Genomic DNA, 21,237 nt, shown 5'->3' with positions numbered 1-21,237 from the left:
TGTTTCCCTCTTTCTATCTGCCTCTACCATCCTTCCCGGCTTCTTCTTCAACTTTGACCTTTAACTGTCCTTAAACCTCATATCTCACTCACTCTTTCAGTCACTATTTAGTCTCAGAGCTTTAAAGATCATTCATAAATGGGTCTTACAGCCCCACCCTTCCCAAGCTAATTCTGGAATGGTTTGCTGTCTTTGCAATAGCAGCTCCACCCCCCCAACCGCCAACCCCCCTACCCCGACTACCAGTTCCAATCACTGGCACCTTCGTCATGATCCTCCCCACGCAGTGCATCAAGACATCCTGCGGATAAACCCTCATAGCCAGAACTGCTTTCTCCACGCCTCACTCTTGCTCAAGCCCAGCTCTCACCAGCACGGCTCTCCTTGTCAACAGGGAGACTACTTTGATAGCAGATAAGGGGTCTTTCCCAAGAGATAGTCACATTCTTTCTCCATTGTTTGGGAAATGCTGGCTTTTCTTATTATGACAACAGCGTGGTTATTTTTTAAAGGTTGGTCTTCTTGCCTGTTTCTTTACTCATTTAGGTCTTGTGTACACTGTTGAACATCCTTGTCCTTGGTGACTTCCTTTGCACTGCAGTCTTCTTTATTTGATATTAATACAAGCCACTTCCACTCTTTATTGTTTGTATGATATAGCTTCTTAACTTTTCATTTACTCTGTCAGTATGCTTGAAAAGAGTTACTAAATATTTTTGTAGACATTTTGTCTCATATTGTTTAGTTTGGGTATTTTTTGTCTTGTTGGTCTTTTGCTTATATATTATGGTTTCTGATTTTGTATTTTCTTTTCTTTTCTTTATTCAAGACAGAGTTTCTCTATATAACAGTCCCTGGCTGTCCTGGAACTCACTCTGTAGACCAGACTGGCCTCCAACTCACAGAGATATACTTACCTCTGCCTCCCAAGTACTAGGCTTAAAGGCATGAGCCACCACACCAGGCTCTGGTTTTATATTTTTGTGGGGTTGTGTGTGTGTGTGTGTGTGTGTGTGTGTGTGTGTGTGTGTGTGTGTGTGTTGGTGAGGGTTTTGTTTGTTTGTTTGCCTATTTGTTTTTTAAAGAGAGAAAGAGCATGAAGTTCGTTGATCAAGGAGGTGAAGATATCTGGGGGGAGTTGGGGGAGGGAAAACCATGATGAGAACATATTGTACGAAAAAAAAATTTGCAATAAAAAAGTTTTGTATAGGTAGCATATATTGGTGTGTTTCTAAAAATCCACTGCTAATCTGTCCTTTAATGTAAACTAATTGAAATGTTAGGGCTTAAATGTTTTCTTTCATTTGTTTTTTAAATTTGTTCCTTCTGTTTCTCTTCCCTTGGTCTCCAGTGGGTTGCTTGAACATTTTTTTTAATTCACCCCGAGTTTAAAATAGTGTTTTTAAGTAATGACTTTACACATTTTTTCTTAGTGGTTGCTCCACGTATTACAGTAAACACCCCCAATTTTTCCCAGTCTACCAGTACTGATTTAACACTATAAGTGAAGTACAGAAACCTTACTCCATTCACTTTCCATGCTTTTGAAGCACTTGGAGTATTCCTGTACAGAGAACACTGTCAAATGGCATGGCGACTTTCGTTTCAACCCTCAAGATTGTTCTCAGCAACCTCTGGGAAGACTGTGTTCTCCGCACACAGCTAGGAAATAAGGGTTCACAGCGAGCAGGACAGATAACTCCAGCTCTCATCCAGCCAATCGAGTGTCATATAGCAAAGTATGATCAATACTGTGTTCAGAGCTGAGCACACAAAACAAGAACAAAGGTGCCTGAAATGAGTTGGATCTCTTCCAAGCTTTACTTTGGGTGATGACAAATTCACTTCTTAGTAACAGACACAATGATAGAAACAGGATTCGGAGCATTTTAAATTGTCTCTAATTTTAATTGTCTCCGTGACTTCATGAGGAACAGCAAAGGCTATTATGACAGAGTTGTCTTGACTCGGCTGCTAAAGAGGCTGAGAACAGTATGGAATTTTAGGAACCAGTAAATTTCCACAGATGAACTAACCCTCTTCACAACCCTGGAGTGAAGCAGACGAGTCACCAGAAGCTCCAGTTTCCACATCTATATCCTTGGATCCCACTTGCTCTTCGTGCAGAATTAATAGTAGCTCCCTGGGAGCCCAGGGACTCCATTTTTGCAGAGTTGTCCTTTTTTGGAAGAATGTTGCACACTCAGATCCAAGAAAGTTCTGTTCCCCGTTTTAGTTTTCCTGATCCAACTTGTTGATGTGTTTTAGGCTGCTGAGCCCAAATATGATGAGTAACTCATAACGCTACTCATAATGCACAAAAATCAGTATCAAAGTGACCAAGAATTCTGTTAAATTTGAGTAGTACATCTAGAATTTAGAAATAACTATCATATTATTTTGAAGAAACTAAATAGTACTTCTTAGCACATACATATTCAAGTAGACACAAAATTTTTAGTGTATTAATTTCTAAGATATAAACTAATAGTCTGAGTCCTTGTTATATCATAGTGGTAAATCATATGCAAAATCAAATTCACTGGCATGTTCTAACTGGGAAAGCCATAAACAGTAACTATTTTAGACTAAGCCATTGATGGATCTGTTGGGAAAGAGAATAGTTTCATTCATTCATCCATTCACTGACTCTTCTGGGCTTCAGAGACTGTATTCTCAATCTTAAAACTAACAAGACAAAGCAGTGTCTGGCTCATGGCACAGAATGGCAAGGGGAGCCTTGGGACTTGAGTGTGTGCTCTGATATGTGGTTTAATGAAGGCTAGAGCATAGTCCATGCCTCCACTAATAAGAAATGTTGTATTTTACCACCTTGATGGCTTACAAGTCATGGATAAGAAAACCAAACCGAATGCTGTCCCCAGTGGTATGAACTACCCTCTGAGCCAAGTCTCTAAAGGTCCAGTGACATCCTTAGGGGCCAGATATACAAGCTAGCATTCTACTTGGTCCCTAACTGTAAAGTTCTCAGTCATAAGTGAAATTGGTAGATTCCAGGGGCAACCCTGAAAAGACAGAGTTACATAAGGAAAAACACGTAGGTTACATTAAAGAGTGGGCCTAAGTACAAAGTGTAACACTATACCTAAAGCCTGTATGTGCTGGTCCAGGATGTCAAATTTACCGCCATGCACTGTTAACCATGCTGTAAAAACAAGTACTCATTCAATTTCTTTGCTGCGTCTATTCTGCTTGTGGTTTTATAGTCTTCCCTCAAATAAGTCTTCTAAGGGAAGAGATGACATGGCATGTCTCTAAACCAATCGGGAGCTGGAAAGGGCCACCTTTGGTATCATTGGCATTGAAACAAATCCAAGGAAACTAGTGTTTTCTTTCCCATGGCTCATTCCTGAGCACAGTTCTCACAGCTGGACCCTCTTCAGCATCTTTGGAAGTGAGCCATCCCACTGCCTGGGAGGAGGACACAGAGCCTAACCCTAGTGGGGAGCTGCTGGCTAGCTGTCACTGTGAGACAGGTGACGCAGCTGAAGGAGTGAGCTGTTCCCACAGGTCACCTTGGAGGGTAGCCTATGGCAGGCTGTGGTACAGCAGGGCCTCGGCACACGGAGAAGGGGTTTCGTTTACCTGTCGTCCTGTCCTCAGGCAGCTTGCTTTCCTTCTCTTCCCTCTCCAAGGTGCTGCTGGAGGATGAGATGCTGGAGGCGGAACAGCTGTCCCTCTCATTGACCTCCTCGTTCTGCCTCTCTTTCTCACTCAGTGAGGCTCTTTCTTCAGGCTCCAGCTCCAGCACCGGCTCTTCCCGGCTCTCTGCTCCCCTGTGAGCAGAGGCTATCTCCTGGCTGGCTTCATCAGCACCCTGCCCAGCTTCTGCCTCCAGTTCAGGCTCGTGGTCCTTACCGCTTACTGATGGAGACAAGAGCAGAGACTACATTGATAACAGATTTCTCTGGGAATCTAGAAGGAAGGAACCGCACAACAACTGGGTTTGATTCCTCTGGGTAAAGTGTAAGTGTCGCCCCGAGATTCCTGTTTGTGGTTATTGAACTAATGCTGCTGCTGTGAACAGGACTGGGCAGGTGACATGCGTGTCCACTCAGTGAACTTTCAAACGTGGAGGAGTCAGGCATGCCAGCTTCAGTGAGGGGAGCCTCTGATTGGAGATGCCCAAACAGCAACACAAAAGTGTCCTCGGGCTTAGAGACCCGAGGACCAAACATGTACCACTGGCATTCCAGATGAAACGGGCCATGTGGTAGTAATACGGGTAACCTCTGGAAGCTGACAGCACACCCTGGGTGGCAGCCAGCAATGAACAGGGACCTAACACTAAGCAAGCCTGGAGGATGAATCTTCCCAGATCTCCTGATCAAGGCCCAGCTGACCACAGGACCCCAGCTGAGACACATTGGGAAACTGCAAGACAATATGCAGGTACTATTTTCAATCCTGATATTTTGGGTCACTTCTTATGCACCAGCACAGAATGAAGGCAAGGTCTTTGGGAATGGGGGAAACAGCAAAACCTATAGTAAATCAAGCTAACCAGCAAGCTGCAGCCCAAAGTTTTTTGACATTGGGGGGCTAGCCCAGTAAGTCCAATTCCCCCCTTTACTTGGATACTGCTTGCCCATGGTATAAAGTTAGCCCTCAATTGCAAAAACTGCTTCAAGGAATCACTTGATGTCTCTCTCTTGAGAAGCCCATGCCTACACTCTTGAGTACACAGCTGTCCTTTTCATAAGTATCTTTCTTTCTTTTCCCTTCAAGCCTATGCTGAAATCTATAACCCCTTTCTTAATAAGCTCCAACTTTGCTTATAAAAAAATACTTTTAAAGTAAGTATTAGGCTGAAGAGATGGTTTCATGGGTAGGAACACTTGTTGCTTTTGTAGAGGACCTGGGTTCAAATCCCAGCACCTACATGGTGGCTCATGCCACCTGTAAACCCAGTTTCAGGAGATCCAAGAGGTATGCGTGTGGTGCACATATATATGCAGGCTAAATATTCATACACATAAAGTAAAATAAATTAATTTAAAAAAAGTACTGGGTATAATGGATATGCTCATAATCCTAGCACTACTGAGAATCTGTGGCTAGCAGGGCTATACAGTGAGTTCCACATCAGTCTGGGCTACACAGTGAGACTCTGAAAACAGCAACAACAACTTAAATAAAAGGACCACTCATGGGCAGAGGCCTGCTTGTAACCCAGTGAAGACTAGAAACATGGCGTTAATGCCAACATAAAACGCTCCTGTTCCCAGTCACACGCGGCTCCAGGGTGCAGGGATAATGGCTGTCTGCCTCATGCCTGGTGTTGCTGAGCAAAGCTCTCAGCTGTGAGCTTTGGACAAGTAACACAATGACTGTGACTACAAAAACCTCCAGCCAAATGCCATATGGATAGGCCAGAGGAGGTCAGGTCACTCCTGACAGCAAGCCCCCTGGCTCTCTCTCTCTCTCTCTCTCCCTTCGGAGTGGGGGAGAGCTGGTCACAGGGTATTTAGGGCTGGTCTCTCGGCGTGCCAGTGAGCTAAGCTCTGCCTTTACCACAGGGGGGAAAATGGCCCTCATTGGGCAGAGGCCCAGCTATCATCAGCTTCTTAGCAGGAAGTCACTGTGCCAGGAATCGCTGGGGACACAGCACTCCATCCCTGTCCCTGTGTTCTGGGATGGAGCAGGGAGATGGGCAGGGAGGGGAAGGATGGGAAGGGCAGATGAAGGGTAGAAAGGGAAGAACTGTAGCCTTTTCTTATCATTCTGGATGCTTTCTAGCCACCAGAGAAGACACCCTGTGTGGACCCCATAGTGCCCTTCGGGCATGAATTGGGAGTGGGATAGTGTGTTTCTTCCTCCTGCCTGTCTGATGCCCTGCCATGAATTCATCCCTAGGGTCTCTAACTTAGCACAGGAGCCTGCTTTAGAGCCCAGAGGCTGTCCCAGACAGATGTCAGGGCTGATAGCAGCAGAAGGAAGCCAAAAGGCACAGTCCTTTGGGTTCACATGCCTGAGAACAGGCATGCCTTGCACTGTCCCTTTAAAGCAAAACCAAGGCTCTATCATGGGAAGACTGAGTATATCCTTCAGAGAAGTCCTTTTCCGGTGGAAGGATCTCAATGCTAATTTCTTTTCCATTTGATAATGCAGTCTTTAACAGAGAGAGGGACAAACCTCTGAGAGCTTTACAAGTCAGGCCAAAGTGGAGCATGAGCAATGGTGGTGTCATGATGGGGCTGACAGAAAGCATATGTGTACATGCACACTGACTTCAGGATACCCACATCAAATGAAAATGTGTCTGTGACAGCCTAGCATGTGGCATGCACTTGGGCACTCATCACAAGCATGTGGAGGACCTGGACAAGGGTGTCTTTTGGTGGCTCTGTCCCTGGCAGGGTGAGCTAGGACAACTCACCAGCCCCTGGAGACTCAGCAAAGAAGAGGGAGTATGCAGGGCTGCTGCTGCTTGACTGCAGTTGGCATGGACCACCTGTGCTGTCTCATCCCATTCAACCCACAGGACTCAGACAGCAGCTCAGCCCCTGGTTGGCCAAGGGCTGTCTGGACAGATGTGGTAACAGATGTGCTAGCTCTGGGTGAGCCACACACTCCTGGGAAGAAACAGCACAATGCCAGCCCCATACGCCAGAACCTAACTGCATGGAGTCTGGGCCACTAATCTGTGAGTCCAAATACTGGGTGGATTTCTTCTCATGATTTATAGGGAGGTCATCATCTTCAAAGTCACCTCCTGCCTAGAACACATGCCTCAGTGTCCACAGGGTCTGGCTATAAAGCTGTGGCATCTGGGACTGTCCTGATTAATTTATGAGCTAACTAAGTACTGCTCACACACATCCAAGTGAAGCAAAACAAGCAAGGAATGAAGAGACAAGTCAGCAAACAGGAATGGAGGCTCGCTATTATGAACATATAATGAACCAACAGTGTTGTTCAACCGCATCACCCCTCCGCCTTCAGAAGTTCACCACGCCGTAAGGACACTGGGTATAGAGCCTTATCTGTAGGAGTCAGGCTTGTGTGTAGACAGGCACCTGTAGGAGGTCACCAGATAAGATGACAGGCAGACTTGGAGGGAGCAGCAGGCTCTCGGTAGACCCTCCTCTAGCCATCTTAAACACAGCCACAGCTAGGGCAAAAGTTCCTTATGGACCATATCTTCTCTTCTTTCATTGGAGAGGCCCTATCTGGTGTAGGAACCAGTATTCCCTCACAATGTTCCTGTCACTCCTGGTCAGTCTATAAGAAGCACCTATGATGACCAGAGACACAACACCAAATCCCACAGTATTCTTTCTCCTCTTTCCTATTCTCTTTAATCAGAGCTTCTCTTAGCAATACCTCCTTCATACACACAGCCATTGCTTGGGGGGTCACTCTTTCTCTGAAGGGCTTCTTGCCTTGTGGATAAATAGAGGAAGTATCCTCTATCCCAGAGGCTTCAGGACATAGAGGAGGCATGGGGTCTGTAGTCTGCAGGAAACAAAGGTTTTCATCAACACCTGGGGTGAAAATGAGTGTTTTCACCTCCTGGCTATTTCTAGTCCCAGTAGTTTATGAGCATTTCTCCAGTCCAGCAGCGACATCAGTGGTAACTATACACTGATGCCCAATCAGCTGTACTGTGACATCAGTGATATCTGTACAGGGCCAGAGAGAAGAGATCCCAAAATCTTGCATGGCGAGGCACAAGAGCCCTATTACCCCATGGGCATGGCATGATACCAGCCATTTAGTTCCCACTACACAATATAAAACATCTCCCATCACGATGCATGTTTTGATATCAACAGCACAGTGCCCTGGGTAGGTGGTGCCCTGGGGAGGGGTAGCAAGGCACTTTCATGAGTATAGATCCCACAAGGGATCTATATGTCCCTGTGCCAAAAGGACATTTTAGCAAAGTCTCCAAGGATGAGGAGGAGGTAAAGGGTCGAGCATGGTGGTGAGAGTGTGCTGAGCAGGGAGAAGAACACACACCGAAACCTGGAGTGCATGCTATGTGGAAGATGTTTGATGAAGGTGAGGCTCAGAGTGCAGAGGGAGTTGGTCAGCCGTCTAGGGCTAGGACTCTCAGCCTTGTGTAAAAAGCGTCTGAGACGGCCCTAAGACTGACACCGGGGCAGTGACAGCTGCTTCAGGTAGAGAGCAAACATGTTTCACGCTCTCTACAAGAGACCCCGTCTATGCCTATGTCAGGCCATGCACGCTTCCTGTGGGAATAGCTAAGCTCGTCCATAAGCTAAGGGTGAAGCTCCAATCTGAAAGGAGCAGAGTCGGGTAGCAACCCTGCAAATGATGAGACCGGGTAGAAAGAAGGAAATGCCAGTCCAGGAACCCCCACCGGGAAGACTGCAAAGAAGAACCTAGAACTACCCACCCGGGACAGGTAAGAGACTGAGGCCCTGGGCACTAGGGTGGTTTCCCTCACAGATATCAACTGGAGGAAGAACTATGTTTGAGGGAAGCAGGTGCCATCAGCACCCTCTAAGCATTTTGTATAAAAGGTTTGCTGAGATCTCCCTGACCTCTCCATAGGGATAGCTCTGTGATAACCCTCAGAAGGCCAAGGCAAGGGTCTCAGGAAGTGTAGCTCAGCTGGTAGAGTATTTGCCTAGCATGCAGAAAAGCCATGGGTTCTGTCCTTGGCACCACATTAAAACTGGATGTCATGATGTCTACCTATAATCCTAGCAATCAAGAGGTAGAGACAGGGGGATAAGAAAATGGAAGTAATCCTGAGCTACACAGTGAGTCAGAGGCTAGCCTGGATACTATAAGACCTTGTTGAAGAAAAGGGGTGTCTATGGTGGCTGGCTCAGAGAGTAAGGTGCTTGCTGCTTCATCATGAGGAGCTGCGTTTATCTCTTCAGCACCCATAAAAAGCCAGGCACAGAACTGCACATCTGTAAACCCGCTCTGGGAAGACAGAGATAGGTGGAGCTCTACAGTCATCTGGCTAACCAGCCTCACCCAGTCAGTGAGCTCCAGGTTCTGTCTCACAAAGTAAGGTAGAGAAAACTGAGGGAGAGACTCAACTCCTGCACACACACACACACACACACACACACACACACACACACACACACGGCCAGAACATCACAGTAGGACATTATGCCAAGGTAGCTAGGCAGAAGGGGCAGGATGTTACCTCTTTAGCATGTGTTCATCAGGATTTCAACCCTGCCCCTGGCTCCACCCATGATAAAGCAGGCATCTGGGGCAGGGGCTGCCAGAATGCCATGCACTTGCTATCACATCCTGGCTAGAGGGTGGCCACGCAGCTCTCCCTGTATCTCGAGGGCTGTGCAGGGGTAGGGACTGCGAGAAGTGCCAGCAGCCTCACTTTCTCCAGCAGGGGCCACTGGGCAGGAATGAAAGGAGAACAGTGCAGGGAGGGGTTGATGATATTCAAGGAGCCCACAGCTGAATGTGTCTTGCTGGACCACAGCCTGAGGGAGCAGACGGACATAGCTCAGCATCGCCAGGCCACACTTCGGAAAGACTAGAAAAATGTGTTTGGCCAGAAGCACGCTGACCTGATTCTGAGAGTTGAAACCAGATTTCAAGTTTGGAAGGAAGGATATAAGACAGGAGGGGTAAAAAAACAAAAAACAAAAAACCCTTAAATTCAGTGAAAGGATGCGTAAGTGTATCATTTAGGCAAAGTAGAAGAAATAACAGGAAAGGAGGGTTCCATGGGACCATAAGTCCAATGGGCAGTACTCAAAGGAGTTTTCTCTTTTTAGTTATGTTTATCAGCAGTGTCTTTCTCAGTACACGTGCATGTATGTCACAGTGTGTGTGTAGAGGTCAGAGGACAGACAACTTTGTGGACTTGGTTCTCTCCTTCCACCTGTACACATGGGTCCCAGGGATCAAATTCAAGTCATTAGACTTGAGCAGCAAGCCTCTCAATCCACTGAGCCATATAACTAACCTTCAAAGGAGCTCTTCGCACCAGAGAAACAAACGTTACAGGAGTAAGGGAGGCTGGGAAGCCAAGAGGGAATCCCATAGACATGAGAAGCCAGGGAAACAATGGGGCACCTTGCTCCTTATTCTGTGGATGCAAAAGCCTATGGCGTCATGTTCATCACAGCACCGGAGAATGAACAGTGGAAAGAAAGACCTGAGCGTGGTCACTAGCTCCTCCTGCATTCCAAAGGCAGCTGAGCAGGGAGTCCTCCCAAAGGCCAACGCCACCTCCTCACCAGGTCTCCAAGACCTCTGCTGGATGTTCGGCCCCACTTGGCCTTGAGTAAAATAAAAATGGAAGTTACTATGTATTAAGCATCTTTCCTGACCATGAGTTGTTTTAGGAAGCATATTAATGTTACCCTTTTTAATTTCCCTGTCCATACTAAAGTAAAGACCCATGTCCCCATGTAAGAAGTGAGAAAGCATCTTCACAGCGGGTAATCAACTTGCCCAGAACTCCACAGAGGGGATGAATACAGGACACTCACCTTTGCCAGACCACCCCCAACTCCCACCTTCTAGGGCCGGCAAGCAGGGAGAGACTGGAATGTCTATACCGGAACCACATGTACCTGGCTGGCTTGCATAGGTTGCCGAGAACTGTTTCAGTTCTTCCCTTGCTTATGGCTCTTCCTGAGTGCCGATCACTCACCACAGACCTTCAAGCCTAGCAGTGAGGTAATTTCCTACTTTCCTTCCTGCTTCCTCGGGGTGGTTGAGCACCTCTGATGGCCCCTTGACCTCCCCACATCTCTGCAAGCAGCCTTTTGCTAAACATCTCTCAAGTCTAGACCACTGTCTTCCTGTAGGATCTCACTATCAAACAGCACATGGGATAGTGCTGGGACTCTCTAACCTAGACAGACCTGCCCAAGTGTAATGTTAATCACAGGTTCCATTGGTGTAGAAGATGATTGCGCCACCAAGGAGGAATATTTAATATTTCTGAAAACACGCAGCAACATACAGTAGATGTAGATGTGCCAATGGTTGCTGTCATCAATGTTCCCAATAGTGGAGTGCAATGTTCCCTTATAACATCTAGATTCAATCAATCTCTGGGTGACTTCAATCAGTTTTAGTCTGTGATAGCGTCCTGATGGCTCTGCCAGAACTTGGCTTTCAGGCAGGTCTTACGAAACCACAGACTGGGCCAGCCGATTCTATAACAGCTGCTCAAACAGTGCACATTCCAGGGACCTCCCCAGTTTAGAGCTCATAACCAACACCATCGACTTGAGACTTGAGGTTTAATCGCATAAATCTGAGAATGGTCCCGGGAGAAAAGACTCACAACTTCGGAAATTCTTTAGACTTTGCCTTTGGTGTTGGGCCAGCTCTTGCTGTGCTGGTCTCTAAGATTTATCTAAAGCAGGCTTTCTCATTCCTAATACTGTGGGCATTGAGGGCCAAACAACTGCTCGTCATGGAAAGCAGTCCGGTGTGTTAGAGGATTTGTAGCGTTCTTGCTTCTGCCCACTAGAGACCCTTCACATCACCTCCACAACCTTCCCAGCACGGTGGCAAACAAAGCTGTCCCCAGAAACTGCCAAATGTCCCCCAAAGTGTGACATCACCCCCAATCAGAGTCTCCGCTTACAGGAATTAGTTAAGTACAAACTTAGCTATACAAGTTTCACAAAAGCAGCGTGTCGTGCAGAGCAATGGCTCAGCAGGTAAGGGCACTGAGTGCTCCTTTAGGACCAGGGTTTTGTCCCCAGCACCCACATCATGCTTCACAAACTTCTGCAACTCCAGTTCCAGAGAACCCAATGTCCTTTAGCTTCTGTGGACACCGCATGCATAAACTAATGTAGGCACACAGAGAGACACAAATATTTTTAATGTAACATGTTCTCACCAGCAAAAAAAAAAAGGAATTCTACTGTTAATTTGTAGGTCTTCAAAACTAAGGCCTCAGCCTTGCTTCAAATTTTAGAGCTAGATGTCCAAAGAAGTTCATACCTAAGACACACTAAAGTACCTTTATAAAGTGCCGCTTTATAGGTCCTGTAACTGCCCTCCTCACTTCCAATCATCAAGATTTTTCTCATTTAGCAGCAGTGGAACTTTCGGTGAGAGTTCTAGGCTGTGCTATCCCCAAACCCAAATTCTGACACCCTCAAATCGCATTCAAGTCTACATATTAACCATACTCCAAAGAGCACATGGGAATAAGGAAGAGCTCACGAAATGACAATGACAGCCATCAAAGCAGATCTAGGACCTCGACGTCAGGTGTGTTCAACTGCTTTGTGCACCTGGGCTCAAGGTGAGATAAGATTGAAGCGCAACAGGGATGATCGTTTCTGGACTGGACATACAGCACAGTGGTAGAGTGCCTGTCTACCTAGGTTCAAACTAAATAGTAACACCTTCTCGCTCTCCCTCTCCTTCCCCCTCAATGCACACACAAATGCATGCAGCTGGAGAGATAGCTTAGTCTATAAAGTAACTATCATGCACTCAAACATGAGGACCTGAGTTCAATACCCTTAACCTACATCAAAGCTGGGCTTGGTGGTGGTATGTCCTTGTAATCCTAGATCTAGGAAGGCAGAGGCAGGCAGATCTCTGGGGCTCTCTGGCCTGCCAGTCTGGCCTAATCTTTAAGTATTAGGCCAAGGAAACCCTAGCTTAATAAACAGTGGAATGACAAACCGAGGAATGACTGCTGATATTGACATGCATGCATATGCATTCCTGCATGCACACACACATACACATAATGACTGCTGATACTGACATCTGACCTCCACATGCATGCATGCATTCCTGCATGCACACACATATACACATAATGACTGCTGATACTGACATCTGACCTCCACATGCATGCATATGTGTTCCTGCGTGCACACACATACAAACAATATGTTTTTATACACTATGTAACCTAACACCATATATATGTATGTATATGCACACATGCACACATGCACAATTCCTATTCCTCTCTTCCTTCTCAGGGGACACCTCTGACTTGGAGTTCCATACTGCAGCATCACAAAATAAAACAGTAGCAGCCAGTTTTAGGTTCAGTTATTGTGCACCTGATAAAACACAGTAAATATTCCGTCTCATCCTATTAACAGAAAGTGGGATGCTGTCCTAGGCTCTTACAATGTTTACTGACATATTTGTGATTTTGAAGTCAGGTGATGGGACCATAAACACTAGGTTATGAAGACTTCTTCTGAGCTGTGTAAACGTCTTTCCAAGTCAGACACACAGGTGCTGTTCTGGTTCCAACATGTTGGATGGAATAGACTCTGATCCTCACTCATCCTTGGATAAACTTTTCTGTGAGAGTGAAGATACTCCAATAGGGCAGAGCTTTCCAGTAGCCTCTCTGGCTCTAGTCAAGCCTCAAAGAGAAGCACCAAGAGAATCAAAGGAGCAATTGCTACAAGAAACATGAGCTGAGATGATGGGGAAATAGTGAGGCAGGAGGGGACCCAGAAGGCAAACAGCACATTTCTTGTGTATGTTATCTAGAAGATGTAGAGGGGTTCAAAGAGACTGCATCAAAAAAGCTACTAGAACCTTCTAGTCAGTGGATCTATCAGGCTGAGGCAGCTTTTTTTTTCAGAGAAGCTCCAACTTGGAAAGTCATAAAAGAAGCCTGTTTGTCTCAAGCACACAAAATGCATTGCAGGGTCCCTGAGTCCAGGGGTGGACTTACAGAATTAAGATTTAGGACCTGTGAAGCCAACATGTGCTTCTCGGCGACCCTGCAGCCTTTATGTCACAGTGTATATAGTATTGTAGTGTACATGAGCAGGGAGAAGCACCCAAGGAAAAGGAGAAGCCGTGGACACAACACGTGGTTACTGAGGCCCTGAGCCACAGATGGATGCCAGGAAGAAACTCAGACTGTCATTTACTGTTGCTTCCAAGGTCTTGGTCATTGGATGAAAGACTGAAGACTCTCATTGTCCCAGCTCACAGAACTTCCTGACTATACTTGAAAGCATCGGTCTGAGGTTCCTGCCTTGCACAAAAGGCACTCGTGTCTCCCCTAAAACTCCCGCTGTAAGCAGGGCCTCACATTCCGCACCCCCTCTTTGTGAAATACGAACAAGCAAAGCAAAGTAATTGCTATTCAAAACGTGAACATTTTTTTGCCTATCCTAAGCAGATACTAGAATATGAAGTCGATAGTAAAGTTTGGTTAAAAACCATTGTACTTTCTTGTTGAGTAACAACGGCTTATGGAATTCCCATGCTTCTACAGCCCGGCAAGCAGAGGCACTGAGAGCCCTTCTTCTGGAATATCTTTCTAAGGATATGCACAGAGGAAAAAAATATCTTTGGAAGAAGGAAATGGGAGATAGAGAAAGAATATGAGCATGAGAGTGAATGAGAATGTTCATTTCACTGCCCACCATCCTGTGTCTTTCTGGAATGAAGGAAAAGCATGCTTTCTGCCTCTAAGCTCAGAGCTCCTCTCTTCAGGTTTCTCATAGTGCATGTCTAGGCAACACTAGCCCATGTTCACATCACCATGGGAACCAGGGCTGGGGAAATCAGCCCAAGTGGAGGTTCTCTGGCTACCTCTGTTGCTATAGGCATACAGTTCTTGTCTCTGACCCTGGAGTTCTATGCTTATGACCAGCATCGCTAAACTTGCCACAGCCCAGCTTACTAGCTTACATGTAGAGTGAAGTCCCAAAGCTTTCACAGTTCTTAACAATAGTTTCTCTGAAATCATCATGATCAGAGAGTACCAGCGTCACCAGCTTTCCCAAAGTTGTTCTCTGTTTTCTATTTACTTTATCTTTATCTACTTTATACTTTATCCACTTCAAAAGACTCAAAACTTCAGTATGCCAAAATATGGCATAAAAGGGGCTGGAGAGATGGCTCAGCAGGTAAGAGCGTTGGCTGCTCTTGTAGAGGACCCAGATTCAATTTTCAGTACCCACATGATGTTTCACAACTGTCTGTAGATCCAGTCCAGGTAATCCGCTACCCTCTTCTAGCCACTGTGTGCACATGGTGCGCATAGACACAATCATACAAAACACTCACACATATAAAATGATAAATAAGAAAAAGAAAAACACAGTACAATAAACAATGGCAACTATCAGTCTCTCCAACTTGGAACACTTTCGCCTTTTCCAGTGAACCGCAGGTGAGTGCAATGACTTCAGTGAAGGTGTACAAAGGAGGAAACAGCACCCTGGCCTTGGGTGGTACCCCTGAAGGATTTGGTCAAAGGAACTGAAGATATCAAGTCACTTCAGGCAGGTGAGGAATGAGGAGGAAGTACAGCCCTGAGTCCCACAGCCACAGGAATCAAGTTTCTAGCCAATTAATGAAACACTGGACTGAAGGTGTCCAAAAGTTTCATGCTCACAAAGCAGCAAGTATGAGGCTGATGACTGACGGCGTTCCACAGCTGCTGGGACAGGCGGAAACAGGTCACCAGATGTTTCCACCTCATGCCACATGGATTAGGTAAACTAAGACAGCACCTATAACCCTAAAGAGACTCAACCAGCACACAACAAAGGTGGCCATGACACTCAGTTGATACTACTAATAATGACTACAGTCAAGATGGGTGCCTTTGTGAGAAATGATCATTCATTTAAATGGACTGAACATTTCCTGACAGAACTGTATATTTATACTTTATTTCCAGGTTCCAGAAAGCATATGCTGCAGGAATTTTCTTGCTTTAAATTCCTGGATCAGAGAGGAAGTATCAGTTACCCACTGTCAACCATTTCTACAAATGCTTCCAGGTGAATATGTGATTGGATTAGCCATATCTCATATCCCCAGAGTCAATGAGTCCTTATTGACTTTAAATACCTCAAAGTCTGATTAAAGATACCAAAAGAAACTCTGCTACTGAATATATTCTTCTTGACTTAAATTTTACGTAGTATGCCCAAATTTTCAGATGCACCTCTAAAGTCTTGTCCCAGTGTGCATACACGACAAACAGCACAGATGACCTGCCTTCTGTATGTCCCCTAAGGCTGTGGATAAAAGCCATTTATAAACTCAACAGTTGCTTCCTTCCATTGAGAAAAATAACTTCTCTTCATCTGGCCTCAGGAGGGCCCTGTGTGTCTAAGGAAATCAGCACGGTGGGAGCACAGTTCCCATCCCCCAGAGAAGGCTGTCTAGCCAGGACACATCACCCAGACCCCCAACACAAGAGCTGGCTTTCAGGCCAGTGGTTTGACTTTACTCTGTTCCCATGAAATGAATTCCCTGGCCATGACTCACTTGGTGATGAGACTCTGGCTGATAGTCCCTTGTTTTACTGCTGTGACAGAGTGTCTGGCACAAGCCACTTAAGGACAGAGGGTTCAAGAGTACAGTCCATCACGTTAGGGACATCACAGGGCAGGGCCCGAGGCAGCTGGCCACACACGGCACCCACAGTCAGATCACGGAGAGAAACGAGCAGGTGGGCCCAGTTTTCTGCTTCTCTTTGATGGAGTTCTGGACCACAGGCTGTGCAATAGCACCCCCCCCCACAGTGGGTGGGTCTTCCCACAGTAACTAAAATTAGTCTAATCCAGATGATCCCTCACAGATACGCCGAAAGGCTTGTCCCTGGACGATTCTCGATCCCATCAAATTGACGGTTGAGTTTAAGTACCACACTCAACTATGCTGACTTTTTACTCATGAGCATATGTATTATTCCTTTTAATTCTCTGTAAAACTTAAAAAAAAACAAATCACAAAGAATGTTATCCTAATAGGGAACCCTTCACTTTGATCAATGAGAATTCCTGAGTCATCTGTGGGTTTCAGAACAATAATAGGGAATAAACTTATCATTAAGGAAACACCAGCCTATCAAAGCAATGGCTGAAGAAAGATGCTCTGCCATGTTTACCAAAAGCTGTGGCTGGTTGCGTTAACCATAGCACAGTGCTCGGAAGGGCGCATATAGATGTCAGCGCCTCGCTTGGGTCTGCTAGTGTGACACAAAAGGAAAAATACCCAGACCATGACAACCAAGACTAGGCAGTTTGGGGACACACATCTGCTGTGAGCTGCCAAAGGGCCAGATGGAAAAATAATTTCAGCACACACTGTTTTGATGGTGGGGGCTAGTGGCATCATTTACAGAAAAGTTACAGCGTACTTTGCTGAGACCGATTGGAAGAGCTTACTAGTACATCATGCTATTAGTATTTAACCATTAGGTCTTCCCTTCTCGAGTGTGTATTTTGTAGGGAGACTGAAAAGAAATTCAAATGCTTTCATATCTCTCTTTTGTTTTGTATTTTTGTTTACTGAGATGGGTCCATTTTAAAAACTATGCGGATATGCCTTAAATATAAGGCAAAATTTGAATTTGTTTTGTATTTTTGAGACAGGACCTTGTGTAGCCCTTGATCATAGTACGTTGCCAAGGCTAGCTTTGAACTCTTGATACTCCTGTCTCTACCTCCCTTGTGCTTGGGATTGTAGGTCTGTGCCACACAGTGCCTGGTTCTTATGCTTTTGAAAGTTCTCCTGAATCTGAGTGAATAATTGCAAGCTGGATGTGCCCATGCATGCTACAGACTCTTGAGGTGGACTCAGGAAGGTCAGGGATTCAAGGCCATGCTCTGCTATGCAGGGAGGCCTGAGACCTACCTACAAAAAGTAAGACCCTGCTTCAAAAAGCTAAAACCAAGCATAGCAAAAAGCAGCCACAAAGTGACCTATCATCTTGAGGCATACACAGGCTGGCAACAAATATTAGTGTTTCTCGTTCTTATCAATATGATTCTGAAATGCTGGCTTTGTGCAAATACTGGGGAGAGGCTAGGTAAAGGGATGGTATGGCATAGACTGGAACCACAACACACAGCATGCACCGCTGTGACTCTTCAATTGGGATGCAGCTCTATCCCTGGACTCTTCTCCCAGCCCTGTCAGTAACAGCCAACATGAGTCTTCCCTTACATTTTATCCTCAGGACATTACAAATGATGCCGTCTCCCCTGTTACCCAAACACATGACCAGATACTCAACAGGGGCCCTGGGAAGAAAGGGACGGGGCATGACAGAACCATGAAATACACGGTGGTCATATGCTCCAGAACTGACCAAGGATGAAAAAGCACGCCAACCCTCGGCACATGGGGAACACAATAGTGCCAGGTGTTTAGTGCAGGACAAACATCTGGATGTGTGGTTATATGTGTTATTCTTTCTTCAGATGTTGGACTATTGTAAATATTAAGGATAGGCAAAAAGTTACTTTGTAAATTTGAAAATGGGACCTGATAGAAAGGAGAGATAAATAATTGGAGGTTGCAGGGTGTTTCAACGAACAATAATAAAGCGGGGGGGGGGGGGCTAACCCTTTGTCACCTCAGCTTTGTAGTTCTGTCAGAAAGAAGAACCCCCAAGTCAGCAGGAACTCCCAGTAGTTCTAGTAAAGGTCTTTTTATAGAATTCTTTTCAGACCATTTCAATCTTGATTTATGTGTACTTGTGTGTACAAGTTTGTGTGTTTGTGTGTAATGTGTGTGTGTGTGGGGGGGGTGTTGGGTGTCTTCCTCGATCACTTTTCCATCTTAATTTTTGAAGCAAGATCTCCCACCAAACATGGAGCTCACTGTTTGCCTGGGCTGCCTGACTAGCAGGCCCCAAGGACTCATCTGTCTCCCCTCTACCCACAATGCTGGAAGCATGGGTGTAACCATTAGCTCTGATTTCTTACAGCAAACGCATGACTGACAGGGCCATCTCCCCAGACCCTCATTTCCAATACAAAGATCAGTTACACATGAGGACAAGAAGTCAGAATATGGTATGGTCCCACTCATTCAGTTTACAATTAATAAACACAGGAGACGTAGCCACCTGTATCTTAAAAGACCCACTGGTCCCCTCAAGGGAATTCAACCACCACCACATGATTGTGCAGGTGTATAATTCAAGCCCTGTATTGTGTTTCACATCCAAACCTCACCAGTGTGATTTTAATCAGACATCCTCTCCATCTCTACTAATCCTTCCACTGAAGAGAAAAATGACATTTACTATTTATCTCTCTGAAAGCTTACTGGAAAAAGTTCATATTGACATTAATATATATGACTAATATAGAAATATATAGCAAATATATATGTGTATATGTCTGATATGTGTGTGTATTTTATTTCCTGTGCTTTCTGGGGAGCTTAAAATATAGTTTTTTTTCTTCGACAGGATGGCCTCAGGCTCAACTCTAGGTAGACATAATCCTTGAGGAACTGTCTTTTGCAGCAAACATCAAATCTGAGGACAAACAATATTTATAGGTACCACCAATCCCCTCTCTGTTTGGGACTGTCCTATATTTCACAGTTTAGACCATTATTTTCTAAACTGGAGGTCCATATTAGAGTTTAAAGTCCCCAGATTAAGCACTGAACAACTTTGCCAGAGGCAAGTTTTTATACTGCCTGTGGAAATGCCAAACACAGATAAAACAATGACCTTAAGGCAGTGTTTGGAAAGCTTTTAGCTGCTGCAGAATGGCCTACCTTCTCATACTCAGTCTCGGTATTTTCAGACTGAAATTACTCATCTGTGACCAAGCCATCTGCCTGGGACAATCCTCCATGGGGTCAGGAACCAGGAGTAAGTAGACAGAATGTGAAATTTGGAGGCGGGTAGTCTGCTCCTGCCCAACAGACCCTAAGGCTAGGAGAGCCAGCAGAAAGTTGGATAGACAAGCTTTCCATTGCACCCAGTACTGCTGAGGTCACGGAGTCCTGCCTTGCCTGGAGTAAGCTGCGGGTGATAGTTAAGCAACCCTCCCAGAGCTGAAAGCTCGGTGTCTCAGCTGCCTTCAGCTGGCTGTGTCTGCATCAGGCTGTGAGCCACAGCCCTCGGTGAAACCCCACGGAGCTGGTGGTGCTCTGAACACATTGTGGGAACGCCTGTGCCTGCCGCTGTGCTTTGTATTAACTTGAAAGAGAAAGGCCCCCAGTGCAAGGCACAGAGCATTAGGAAGGCAGCTGTGGTTCAAGGCTGCAGGGAATAATACTGCTAACAAAATTTCTCCATGGAGAGCCTGCCTGTCTATACACAAGCTTGTAGACACACACACACACACACACACACACACACACACACACACACACACACGATACATGTCAGCAAATTTCATTATTTTTCTTTTTAGTATTTATCATCTATTATCACTATGTCTTTTTTTGTTGTTTGTTTGCTTTCCTTTATTTTATTCCCATCAATTTAAAATGAGACTAATTCTTAGGGTAAGATGATTCCAAAGTGGTCACCTTGAGAGGCAAAGCTACGTATATCCAAATCATGAAGTACTAAATGCCTGGCGTTTAAGATTGTCAATATCAGTCTAATTTTGCAGGTTCTCATCTTTTAATGACCACAGGTGGGTGACGTTTATAAATGAGCTCTACTTTCATCTAAGGGGCTCTGGCGACCTCTAGTATGTCAGTGACAGCACAGGCTGCAGTCACCCAGAAACTCACCTGTCTTCATGCTAGCTTGCACACTGGACTCCCGAGCAAGCCTGTTTGATGGCGATCATCACGTTTCCCACCGCTATCCCAGCACTCACCTTGGGGGTACTGAAGAGTGGGCGGGGAGGAGGGCACTGTGAGAGCCTCTTGGGAGTCGGCAGATGAGGGACTCTGGCTTGATGGGGAAGGTGAGGCAGGGGCTGTTGGCAAGCTCAGGTCCAAGGAGAGGTCAGCTCTGCCCCGGCTCACGCTCCGGCTTCTCAGCTCCTTCTCGTGCGTCTCGGCTGCCAACTGCTCCAAGTATTTGTATCTGAAAGTTAAATTCCAAAGGGTTTCCGTAAAAAGAAAGAGGAGCCCGTGGCTGACGCTTGTTTATGGATGAAACACCTGCAGAGTGAGCTGGTTTCCTGATGCATGGAGCAGAGCGCAGGGCTGACTGGAGGGTCAGTCTGCCAAATGCACACAGCAAAGCCAAGATGCTAGCCACTAAAAACCCTGCATCATTCATAAGCAAGTGAGTGAGGACAAACAGCAACATCACACAAAACCGGATCCCGGCTCACTGCTGCAGAATCTTCATTCCCCCTTTAGGACACATTTACACAAATAACAATAACGATAACAAACTAGCAAATGATGACCCGCAAAGGCTCTGGCAGTGACAGCTGAGAACTGAACCCCTGTGGAGTTCACAGCTGGGAAGTGGGAGGGTTCCTTGGTGTGGTAGAGAGAAACAGTGCCCCCAAATACCAAAAAGGGGGCTGCTTGGATAGAAGCCTCTTG

General features: G+C 45.8%; 1 protein-coding gene across 1 annotated transcript in view; it reads right to left on the bottom strand.

Annotated features, from left to right (window-relative positions):
- Fhod3 (formin homology 2 domain containing 3) overlaps positions 1–21,237 on the bottom strand; it is a 428,818-nt gene that overhangs the window by 47,494 nt on the left and 360,087 nt on the right. The window contains 2 exon segments of the mRNA XM_059246707.1: positions 3,607–3,885; positions 20,553–20,764. Coding sequence (XP_059102690.1) covers positions 3,607–3,885; positions 20,553–20,764 — 491 coding nt within the window.

This window comes from Peromyscus eremicus, chromosome 19, assembly GCF_949786415.1.
Source record: "Peromyscus eremicus chromosome 19, PerEre_H2_v1, whole genome shotgun sequence".
Taxonomy (NCBI): domain Eukaryota; kingdom Metazoa; phylum Chordata; class Mammalia; order Rodentia; family Cricetidae; genus Peromyscus; species Peromyscus eremicus.
The sequence above is the reverse complement of the archived record's forward strand: the minus strand, read 5'-3'. Positions and strand labels throughout refer to the sequence as shown.